Here is a 13213-nt window from a genome sequence, read left to right on the forward strand (position 1 = left end):
TTGGTTACTATCGGGCCTTCAAATAAATATATATTTAGAGTAGGCGTAGGCGACATTTTAATTCTGTTAACAGTGTAAAGTAATTTTTGTAGGTAACCAATTATTCTCCGGAGTTACACAGGTGACATAGTAAGCTTTTTCCCAATTTCATATTGTCATATTCCGTGGAGGGGGAATAGGGAGAATGCACTATAAAAATTAAAAATATTTTCTAACCTAATTTTATTTCGTTAAAATGTCAGACGTTTCTTGTGTCATTTTCTACGCTGGAAAAATTGTGCAAACAATTGAATTTCCATAGGTTGCTCTAAATATAAATTTATTTGAAGGCCCGTTATAGTAATATGGCTATAATAGTTGATTACCATACAGAGTGGCTACGAAAATTGGAGTCACTTTTCTTCATATTGCCAAGAGATGTCGCAGTTTTTACAAAAAATTTGAGTTGTTACTATTTTTAACAATTGTCAATGTCACTGCCAATTTAAAATTATGAATTTCAATATTGAGCAGCGAATAAGTATCATAAAATGGTATTATCCTGCTAAAGAAGATTGCTCTGGTAGAACAGCATCTGTAAGAGTGCAGGATCATTAGCGTGCAACATATCCTAAGCGGCTACAACCAACATTTAGCTACATTTTTTTGAAAGCATAGTTACGTAAAAAAGACAATGTTGCCAGCAATTCTCTTTAATTTTTTCTTGTAGTTCCATCTTTTGGGCAAATGTGGAAAAGTGAATCCAATTTTCGTAGCCATCCTGTAGTAATATAAATTTTTCTCTGGCTTATTTGAATTAATTTTCACAAGAAACGTGAATTAATACCCCAGGAAGAAGATATTAAGAAAGAATGGGACCAGATAGAAAAAGTTATGAAGGAAAGTTTGCAAGAAAATGTATGACCTAGAAGACCCAAGGAAAAGAAGGGCTGCTTCACGGAAAAGTGTAAAAGAGTACTAGAGGAACGGAACAAAGTAAGATTCATGCTCCTAAATAGACAGACAGAGGAAAATCAGAAAAGATACGAAATATCAAAGAAGAGAGCGAAACAAATGTGCAGGCAAGAAAAATGAAATAATTTAAATAAAAAACTAAAATCAATAAAAGAAAATTACAAAAATATAGGAATACGGAACTTCTACCAGAGTGCAAAGAAATATAGAGAGGCCCAACAGAAAGCAATGACATGCCTGAGAAAGAAGAACGGGAAATTGAGATGAAACGTCAAAAATGAGCTAAAGAGGTGGGTGGAGTAGTTTGGTGAAGTCTTAAATATCATTAGCCAAGGAAAACAGGCGGATAATTATTTTGAATAAATTTAGTTAGCGTTCTAGAACGCCAAAATAGTTTATCGTTAGCAACTAGTAAACACAATTACTATCTTGGTAACAGACGTGGTAAACAAATAGACAATAAAAAAAAACGTATATTATGGTTAAAGATCTAATCCATGTGATTAATGCAAATCTACTCCAACAATAAACATTATAATCCTCAATCTTTAGTCATCTTTAATCATCTTTAATCGTTTGTTATTAAATTTGTGGATTCAGTACTAATCGTGCAAATGAATACTGAGAATTGTCACTGGCGCAAAACACAGATAATATATCATTTTACTATTGATCGGAACGACAAAATAAAATTTAACAATTTTTTTTATCATATGTTATCTGAGTGTACCTAATAGAAAAGCTTAAATAAACACCTTGTAGCAGGACAAAATGCCACTAATTTTTTGGCCGGTGTAGGAGGCACAAGAGATCCTACAAATGCACGCGGGACCATGACAACACCTGGAGCTAGCAGAGAAAGCGCAAGAGACAGAGATGACGACGTCACATGTCGACGCGACGCGCCCACCTGCCGTGACATTTTTCGGAACGCTCATTTTGAGACCTTTCAGTTTTGATTGTTTCATCTTTCAGTTTTTTGTTTATCGATTCCCTTTTTTGTTTTCTGTTGCCGTTTTCTTTTAGAGTCACTGTGCCAGCCACACGGGGCGGCTGGAACAACACGCGTTGGCCCCAAAATATAGAGCTGAGGTGGCTTCACGCCTCTGGGCTGTCTAGATGCGGCCTATCTTTTTATCGTTCCCCAAAAAAAAGGCTATATTCTATCTCGTGAACCGGAAGTCACGTTAAGCCATTGGTCCCGGTCTATTGAGTTGGTCATCATGCCCCTCATAGATTTGTAAACCAGTCCTAGACTGTGCAACAAATTTTTTATAATTTATTCGTGTTAACAACATTATGTTTTACACAGGTCCAGACTAAACACATATACATATAAACTAGTAAACCGCATTAAAACAGAACAAAACAAAACATAACATACATATATGTATATACATACAATGAATTTTGATTAATTATGTTGCACAACACCTGGCATAAAAACTTCTGTAATCATAATATGCACTTTCAGCTAATAGCGTTTTAATCTGCGTTATGAACTTATTACGAGGCAATGCAGTTTGACAAACTGTTATAAAATACAGGACCATAATAATTTGAAGCTGTTTTACTTTTCTCAAGTCGTAGGTACTCAATGTGCAGGTCATCATTATTTCTTAAGCTACGTGTATGCATGTTGATCCGTAGCTTGTATTTGTTTAAATGATCTTTAATATATATCAAGCTGTAAAGGAAGAATAAGAACGGTACCGTCAGAATTCTTTTATTAATAAAAATATTTCTAACACATTCCTGGTAGCCCAGCTGTCCACGTGGTGTGAACTGTCACTGCGCCTACGCGTGCGTGAAATTCTCGATGGTGATTGGTAGATGTTAACAAAGATGTTAAAGAACCCGACATTTTCTGGATCTCTTAACATCACCATCACCATTATTGTGAACGGTTGAACGTTTCAACAATGTTCTGAAGATTAACATTCTGGCTAACACTAACATTAACATTACCATTAACACTATTGTGACAGATACATTAGTTTAATAATATCGTTCCGCACGACGCGACATTTTACGAGGAGGACGCCTCGACTTTCCCGCTTCTCATAATTCGTATTTTTTCTATGATTCAAATTTCTCGCAATTCAGAATTTCTCGCAAATATATTTATATGTCCTAAATTTTAGATTTTCGCAGGTTTCAATTTCATATTTTTCTCATATTTCAATTTTTGGACAATTTAGAGTTTTCATTATTACATATCTTTCATATTCATTGTTCAGATTCTCGGAGTCATTCCGATTTCAACTTATTCATTTTTACATTTTTTATATTGTTTGATTGATCAAGGTCATTGCATTTGAATTAATGTATTAATTTAGTCCATTATTCAAGTCATTTATTAGAATTTCTTGTTCATTTAAGAGTTATTGAACACCCCGTGTTCACCATCATATTTCAGTTCGGAAAAGTGATTTAATTTATAAACTTGTTTTATGCCCGGAAACACCACCGACAAATAGGAGTGTTCAAAAGCACTCAATATGTATTAAGTTTATTTAAGCAGAAATTATTAATAAGTTACAAGGTCATTGTGAGGAAAAAGCTTTTCTAGAAGACCCGAATAAGCGTTAATTTAAGGTTTCATGTGAACTGGTTCGGTCTATTTAATTTTTTTATACATTGAGAAAAATCAACGTCAATTTAATGAACCAGCGCACACCACCAAAATAAGTAACTGTTGATTCAATTGCTGTTTCGATATAACGAGAATAAACGAGACCATTTTATTTCAACCGAAATCAAATTTTTTATTTTTTCCGACGCTAAAAACTAGAGCGCATGTCCCGGCAGCTGGACAAGGTTACCATAGCTCCAGAAAAAGTTGCCTGGCGCCCACTCACAAACCTACCCCTGTGCCCCGACAAAACCCTGAGAGTCCGGAGCAGTCCCTGTCCCATTTTGGGTCACAACCTTTTATTTTCAAGTGGTAGAAAATCGCCCCTTACTTATCTCTATAGAAACGGTTGAAGTAGCTTTTTCTGTAAAAGGACTAGAAATACTTCAAGTCCTAGGAGTAGTACTATCCACAAGCGGTTCGACCGAGTCAAATGTAAGGTCATTTGAAGCATTTGTCGCAATTTTTTTTAACCCTCCACCACTCGGCGGCACGGCAATTTTGCCGGAGTACATACACTATTACGGGTATTACTATCAGGTAATAGTGCAGTGCTAATCAACATAATTACCGGCGTCTCGCCTCCATATTTTGACTTTGTTGTGTTTTATTGTGTTCTGTGTCAATGTTAAGAAACTTCCTCACGATATGACATGAGTATAATAATATACCTTTTTGAATTTCAACCACCAATGTGTTCTCTAAGTCCAAAATTATTACATTTTTAAAAAGAGATTGTGGTACTATTCCCGTTGCTGAAATTATAAGTGGTGAAATCGAATTTTTTTTCTAAACACCAAAGATTTCTCATAGCAACGGAGTGTGAATTTGGAACAGCTATATCTAAAAGATATGCTTGCTTTTGTTGTTTATTTAAAATAATAATTTCTGGTCTGTTATGCTGAATATGAATGTCTATTATTATTATTATTAAGTTGAGCTTGCCAACAGGTAATGACCTAATTACAGGCAAGCTATCATTAGTTAAGGCAGTAAGTGGAATGAGTAGCAGCAGGATACTACTCTCCCATTAGGAATCACAGCTTACTCGTATATATATTCTTGCTATACTAAGAGGCATATATCAGGACAGATCTAAGTTCAGAGGGTCTTGTAAAGAATATGTCGATTTTATTGGAGTCAGGTTTGGTTGAACAGCTGTTAACCATCTGGTATAACGGTGACATTAGTAGAACATTTGTCTTCGCAGATCTTAGTTCAAAAACTTCACATCTTCTACAATTAAAAGCAGGGACCTTAATAAGAAGCTTTGACAAAAGGTAGGGGCATTCAACAGAAAAGCTGAGGACATCCGACAGAAATTTGATTTAAGCAAAATCCCGTCTACTCGCCAATGAGTGAAGCTGAACACGTTCTAAAAGAGTTTCCTGCTGAAGTCCCCTAGGTGGGTGTTGACCAGTTTCATTAAATACTAAAAATTTAGCAAAATGTCTTTGAATCTTATCCAAGGCCCAGGTGTGGTTATTGTATATTGGTGACCAAACAATACCAGCATACTCCAATTTGCATCGCACATGAGCCTTATAAAGTGATACAATTGCCTCAGTACTGTGGAATAATCTCCTGTTACAAAAACAAAACCCAGAGATTTGTAGGCAGCAGATGTCACATATTCAATATGATTGCGAAAAGTGAGACCACAATCGAACACAACTCCAAGATCCCTGAATTCAGTAGCACTCAATATCTTTACCCCACCTATCCAGTAGTCACATATAACCTTGTCTAACTTCCTTCAGAAAGTCAACACATAGCACTTCTTAGTATTGATTAGCTGATCATTGTCATTGCACCATTTTTGAATGATGTCAAGATCTTTCTGAAACCTAGAACAATCATCAAGTATCGAAACTGTACGATAAATCAGGGGTATGGAAAGAGAGGGAGGCATATTTCGAAAGAAATGGGTATGCAGGAGCGGAGATAGAAAGAATGCGAGAGGGAGGCAGAGCAATGACAGATGAATTGGTGCAGAGAGACAGAGATGTGCAAGTGCAGGAAAGAAGAACGAGAATTAGGGAATCTAGGTACAATGGAAAGTATGAAAAAATAATAACGGAAGAACTACCAAAGTACCTAGGAAGAGAGAGTAGAAAGGAGAGAGTGATAATAGCAAGATTTAGGTGTGGAAATGAGGAGAGAGAGAATAAATATTGGAATGAGGATAGGATTAGAGTGTGCAGGATGTGTGGAGAAAAAAAGGAGACGATAGAGCATTTGTTGAATGAATGCGTAGAATTGAGAGAGAGAGATGAGAGTAGAGAAGAAATGTTGAATGAGGATGGAAGAGGGATCGAATGGATGAGGAATATTGAATGGAGAAGAAGGACAATATGTGGGGAGGGATAATTGATAATTTGTTAATTGGTTATTGATTTGGAATCATTGTTTTATTTATTTAGTTAGATTAGTTTTTAGTTATTATATATTATATTAACTTAGTGGAAATGTATAAGTTAGTGGAAATGTATAAAAATCGGATTACTTTGTAAACCTGTATAGGTACCAAATATACATACATACATACTGTACGATAAATCTTCAAATCATCAGCATACATTTGAAAATTTTCATTTAATAAAGAGGTCAGATCATTGATAAATATATTAAAAAACAGGGGTCCAAGGACAGAACCCTGAGGAACCCCGGAAGTTTGAGAGAAAGATTCCGATCTGAAGCGTCTACATTAACAAACTGAACCCTTTCCTGAAGATATGACTCAATGAGCAAAATCAACCCATCGGACAAACCGAAATCATCTAATTTATAAAGTAGTAACCTGTGATTCACGCGATCAAATGCTTTGGACAGGTCCATATATACCGGGTGTCCACTCTCAAAGTCGAACATTGGCAATTAACACTGTGCATTCAGTTTATAGATAATTGGTGCGATTCTTTTTTAAAATTTACCAATATTGCTATTTAACAAGGTTGTAGTTGCTACGATATGAAGCTGTTGATTGGTTGGATCTATGCAAAATCAATATTGTTCAATAACAATATTGCTAAATTTTAAAACAGAATCGCACTAATTATGCCATTATTTCGATACATCAATAATATTAAAGAATTAAATTATAATATTAAATTAATTAACAGTTTAAGCAGTTTTTATTATAAATTCTTTGAAAAAATTTCAATGCAGTTCCTACCTTAGTTAATAATAAATCTATAGTAATTAACGTTATGAGAGTGCCGTGACAACTGTCTAAATGTCAATAAATTTGCTCTCTAATAAAAACGCGCCAAATGTTGTTGCAAGTGCTTCACTGCAATCCAATGGTGCTACACTAGTTAGAAAACGCAAAAAATGGACTATGGAAATGAATATTTTCATTATACGGGAATATTTTCGGATCACGAAACTACAGGATGTTGTGAGTACTTACAGGCTTGATTTATTTAAAGCATTCCAAAGTAAGTACCCCCAGTTTCCTGTTACTATTCAAAATTTAGCTGACCAGAGGAGAGCCATTATGAAGAAAAACTATATCCCTTCGGCAATTTTAGAAAAGATCAAAAATGATGTAAAGTTAGAATTGTCAATTAATTATTCTGACAATAATGAAGTTTCTAATAATTTAGTTGAAAATTCTGTTGAACCGCAAAGTTTACAAAGTTTACCAAATCATAATGACTCTTTCTGTTATCAAAGTAATTCAACACCAAACAACACGATACAAAACGACATAAATAATTTAGACTTGAGTTATAATGATATACATGTTATTAATCAAAATTTTTACTACCATCAAAATTTTAAAGAACAAATTGAAGATGAATTTAATAGAACTCTGAACGAATTTGAACATATAGAACCATTTAATAGACCACTATTACCTAAACAACAAAGCTCCAAAAAATTCTTTGCAATGATTGAAATTTTAAATCAATTCATTTTACCTACACGACAAGTTTTAGAAAATTACACAGTATCATATATAGTGGAGCTTTAACAATTATCAGATTAAATGGTTCAAAAGAAATTGACCAGACAAATAATATAAAAGCTAAAGAATTACCAAAATGGGAACGAAGACTAAATAAACGCATTAACAATATCAGACGAGATTTAGGTAGAATAACTCAATATTTAAAAGGTATAAATTCTAATCATCTAAATAACTGTATTAAATCGATTTTAAATAAAAACAGAATACATTGTTTAAAATACAACGAATATAATGAAACACTAATAGAAATTAAAGACACTTTATTACAAATATTGAATATTTATTCTAAACGATTAAAAAGATATAAAAATAATAAACAACGGAAATTTGAGAATAAACTATTTAGAAATAATGAGAAGTTGTTTTACAAAAATTTAGCAGATAATAAAACTCAAAATAATAATGGTCTACCAAATATAAATGAAATTAAAGAATTCTGGTCAAACATATGGTCAAATGAAGTTCCATTTAATAATCAGGCAGAATGGATTCCTAATTTAGAAAATGAGATACCAGATTGTAATAATCCACATCGACATCATATTCAAATTAGCCTTGAAATTTTAGTTAAAAATATTAATAGTTCACATAATTGGAAATCCCTGGACGTGACCAAATTCATAACTTTTGGTTAAAAAAATTTACTTGTATTCATAAATGCTTACTTGATCACTTTAACGGATTTATTAGGGAACCTAACACATTTCCAGAGTTTTTGGCCCATGGTATAACATATCTGAAACCAAAAGATTCCGATACTAAAAATCCATCAAAATATAGGTCAATCACATGTCTGCCTACAATTTATAAAATTATGACATCTTGCATTAAAGTAATAATTTACGACCATTGTCAAAAATTAAATATACTTAATGAAGAACAAAAAGGTTGTGTTAAGGAGTGTTTTGGTTGTAAAGAACAACTCATAATAGATACGGTAATAATGGAACAAGCTAGAAAAAATAATAGAAATATTTGTACCGCATTCATAGACTACAAAAAAGCCTATGATTCAGTACCACATTCATGGTTAATTAAAATTCTTAAAATTTATAAAATTAATTTGGATTTGATTAACTTTTTATCCCATGTTAAGACATTTTGGAAAACTACTTTAAATTTATCAATAAACAATACTAAATTAAAATCCGAGCCTATTCAAATTAAACGGGGAATTTATCAAGGAGATTTTTTAAGTCCTTTATGGTTTTGTCTAGCCATCAATCCTTTGACAAATCTATTAAATAGCACTGGATATGGTTTCAATATTAGAGTTAATAATACCACACTATCCAAATTAAATCACCTTCTTTATATGGATGACATAAAACTTTATGCATCTAAAAAGAATCACATTTTATCTTTACTAACAATAACTGAAAATTTCTCAAATGATATTGGCATGAGTTTTGGTATTGATAAGTGTAAAACGCAATCAATATGTCGTGGTCATTACGAAAATTTAGAATATATAACTAAAGAAGGAGAAATCATTAAAAATTTAAATAAAGGAGAATTTTATAAATATTTAGGTATTAATCAATCAAATCATATTCAACATTCAATTATAAAAGAAAATTTAGAAAAACAATTTTATTTAAGAATTAAATCTATTTTAAAATCAAAATTAAACGGTAATAATTTAATTAAAGCAGTTAATACATATGCTGTTCCATTGTTGACCTATTCTTTTGGTGTTATAAAATGGTCCAAAACTAATTTACAGAATATAAATATTCAAACTAGAGTTCTCTTTACAAAATTTTGTAAACATCACCCCAAATCTGCTATTGAACGATTTAATTTACCACGCGAAAATTTTGGTAGGGGTTTTTCAAATCTAGAAATTCTACAACACAATCAAATTGCTTCAGGAAAAAATTATTTTCTCAATAGAGCTCGTGATAACACTTTTTTTAATGCTTTGGTTTCAGCGGATAAAGGTTACACACCTTTAAATTTAAGTGATAATGTAATTTCAGATATTGTTGAGCCAAATATACCTGACACTATAGCAAATATAAAACAAAAGTCTTTACATAGGAGATATTTTAAAGAGCTAGAACAGCCAGAAATTAATATTCAAGCTTCTCATGCATGGCTTAAAAAATCAAATATTCATCCTGAGACTGAGGGTTTTATATTTGCAATACAAGATCGTGTTATAAATACAAGAAATTATAAAAAACACATATGCCGTTTACAATCGATCATCGATAAATGTAGGATTTGCGGAACTGAAGGGGAAACCATTGAACACATCATTTCTTCTTGCACCGTTTTGGCTCAAAGCGAATATAAAAAACGTCATGATATATTCGCAAAAATTATACACATGAATTTAGCAGTTAAATTCAATTTATTAAAGGATACACAACCACATTACATTTATAAACCAGAAAGTTGTTTAGAAAATGACAATTACAAATTATATTTTGATCGCACAGTTTTAACTGACATTCACATTCGGCATAACAGACCAGACATTATTATTTTAAATAAACAACAAAAGCAAGCATATCTTTTAGATATAGCTGTTCCAAATTCACACAATATAACACAAACATATAATACAAAAATTAATAAATATTTGAAGCTATCCGTTGCTATGAGAGGTCTTTGGTGTTTAGAAAAAAATTCGATTTTACCATTTCTAGTTTCAGCAACAGGAATAGTACCGCAATCTCTTTTTAAAAATTTAAAAATTTTGGACTTAGAGAACACATTGGTGGTTGAAATTCAAAAAGGTATATTATTATACTCATGTCACATAGTGAGGAAATTCCTTAACATTGACACAGAACATAAAACACAAAAAAGTCAAAATGTGGAGGCGAGACGCCGGTAATTATGTTGATAAGCACTGCATTATTACTTGATAGTATTATCCGTAATAGTGTATGTACTCCGGCAAAATTGCCGTGCCGCCGGGTGGAGGTGGGATACGATTGAACGTTATAAGTCCGGGAACTCATAGTTTACAGTACGAGTAAGACGTTTAAGGACGAGGCGACGAAGGAGCCGAGTCTTGAAACTCGAAACGAGTACTGTAGAAAGAGTTCACGGACAAATGTCGTTATGTATTTTATTTCATCCTGCCTCAAATTTCGTTTGAAAGAAACACTGAAATTAATTTCAAAATAATTCAACAAATGCTCCCCATCTAGTCACATTTTTGGAACATGGCTGTTTGGCAATTGTTTATTTTGTTGATTTTTTTGAAATAATTTGGTGCATCAAAATGACTTCTAAAGCAAATCCTCCAGAAATTGTAAGAAAATCTGCAGAAGCCTGTGCTGAATTAATACCTAGCAAGTCAGGTGAAATGTATCAAAAACAATTCAGCCATTTTTGTAAATGAAAATCAGAAAATAATGTGAAGAAAATAACGGAAGAGGTTATGCTGGCTGGCATATTTTTTAGATTTGGTTTAAATTGTTGTATTATTTTATTTGTGAATTAACGTTTTTAGTCTGAGAAGGTAAGTGCATCTTCTTTGTGGCCGAGATAGTTAAATTGTTAATTTGTATTTAGATGTAGTTTTGAATAAAACATTTCTTAAACCTGAATAATTGTTATTGCGATTGTTACTTTTGTGTTTCCAATAGCAACACTTAACCGGCGTCCGGCCGTTTTTTGCGTTTTCCCGGATTCAAACTGATGACGTAAAGTATTGAAATTTGACACAGGATGAAATAAAATAATTTGCTGAATTTAAATTTCCCTTTATTTCAAATGTTATTAAAAATCCCAGCTCAGATATGAATTTTTTGAGGACACCGAGTTCTAGTAGGAATATTTACTCGAGGGTTTTCTTGAGCCCAATATCGCGTGTTTTGAACATTTAGTTCGTTATTTAACTTTTTAACTATTTAACTTAACCCAACAAATTACTTAATTTTTTGACAAATGCTGTCCAATTTGAAAATCATGGCATGTCATATTTAAAAATCGCCAAGTTTTAAATTAGTATTTTAAAATTAAAATAACACCTTAAATCTTCGTATCCCACCTCCACCCGGCGGCACGGCAATTTTGCCGGAGTATACACACTATTACGGATATTACTATCAAGTAATAGTGCAGTGCTTATCAACATAATTAGCGGCGTCTCGCCTCCACATTTTGACTTTGTTGTGTTTTATTATGTTCTGTGTCAATGTTAAGGAACTTCCTCACGATGTGATATGAGTATAATAATATACCTTTTTGAATTTCAACTACCAATGTGTTATCTAAATCCAGAATTTTTAAATTTTTAAAAAGAAATTGCGGTACTATTCCCGTTGCTGAAATTACAAGTGGTAGAATCGAAATTTTTTCTAAACACCAAAGATTTCTCATAGCAACGGAGAGCTCTAAATATTTATTAATTTTTGTGTTATATGTCTGTGTTATATTATGTGAATTTGGAACAGCTAAAAAAAAAATCTTATTATTAGTATCATTTCAAGCGCAATAATTTTCTCTTTCTATTGATACCATTACCTTACCTGTAAGTTCAATTGGCGAGCAGGAATCAGCAAAAACGTCCAATACAATGTTAATTGCCTATGTTCGAGTTTGAGAATGCATAGACTGTATAACATCAACCTGCCCATGCGCATCCAAACTTTCACACAAAAATTGCGTCGTGGAAACCAAATTAGTGACGGTAGATCTTCGAGCCATAAAACCATGCTGGTTAACAGAGATTTTTGACGATATGTGGTGATATATTCTTTCAAACAGAATAAATTCAAACATTTTAGAAAAGTTGTTGATTATTGTTATTGGCCGAGAGTTGGTTATATCAGATTTATCACCATTTTTGAATATTGTGCAAAGTTGAGATTCCTTCCACTTAGCTGGAAACACGGAAGTTTTAACAATAAGATTAAAGATTATTTTTAGGGGACTTGAGAAAATTGTTTTACAGTCACAAAGTAAAAAAGAGGGTATCTGGTCAGGGCCCGCCGTTTGACTATTTTTCAGCTTTTTTATAGCTTTTTGTACATCATTATCAGATATATCGTTTAAGTATAACACGTTTTTGTTCACAAGTTCAGTAAGACGTTGATTAGATTGTTGATTTTTATTATTTACCATTTGTAAATAATTTAATCCTTCCGTTATGGGCTGTTAAAGATAAAATGTATGATCTTTTAGCTGATAAGTCATTTTTTAATTGAAGTTAATAATCTATACAGAAATGTTATTGTGGGTGGTGTTGAATTGCATATTAGTAAAAACAATTACTTCAGGTGAGGTAATTACACTAATTAAAAATCATAGTGTCACATGTGTAGCAACTCAAAATTCAGTTGTCTATGTATCACCAATAATTCCAGGTAAGAAATATTAGATTCTGGTTTTAAAACTTGTACAACACAAATACCGCGTGTGCAACAATTATTTGAGTTGGCAATAAAACTGTGGTGAATTTTTTGCGTTCTTGTTGGCTAAATTTGATAGATCGCCGAAAATTAGGTTATGCGTGATGCGAAGCAACGGTTTATTGAAAAACGAGAAGTTTTTAAAAACAAACAAGTTATGTCAGCTGTCAATAATGACAATGAAACAAATGGAAATAGATACAATTCACAGTTTTACCAATTTCAAGTAAAATTTTTTATTGCCAACTCAAACAGTAGGTAATTATTGCTCAC

At 32.5% G+C, this 13213-nt stretch overlaps 2 protein-coding genes across 17 annotated transcripts in view; one reads left to right on the forward strand and one right to left on the reverse strand.

The window, feature by feature from the left end:
- The window catches only part of LOC138129113 (uncharacterized), a 73630-nt gene that overhangs the window by 47583 nt on the left and 12834 nt on the right, over nt 1-13213 (reverse strand). The window lies entirely within an intron of this gene.
- The window catches only part of LOC138129111 (receptor-type tyrosine-protein phosphatase U-like), a 34572-nt gene continuing 33359 nt past the window's right edge, over nt 12001-13213 (forward strand). For 4 of the 15 annotated variants that reach the window (XM_069045377.1, XM_069045376.1, XM_069045375.1 and 1 more), the window contains exon 1: nt 12642-12895. Coding sequence is in view for 5 of the 15 variants with exons in the window: in XM_069045365.1 (XP_068901466.1) it covers nt 12757-12895 (139 nt within the window). In the remaining 10 variants the exon portion in view is untranslated. Of the gene's footprint in view, nt 12896-13213 lie in introns of all 15 variants that reach the window. The other 11 variants (XM_069045370.1, XM_069045369.1, XM_069045371.1 and 8 more) reach the window with 5 other exon arrangements.

Source organism: Tenebrio molitor, chromosome 4 (assembly GCF_963966145.1).
Source record: "Tenebrio molitor chromosome 4, icTenMoli1.1, whole genome shotgun sequence".
NCBI lineage: Eukaryota > Metazoa > Arthropoda > Insecta > Coleoptera > Tenebrionidae > Tenebrio > Tenebrio molitor.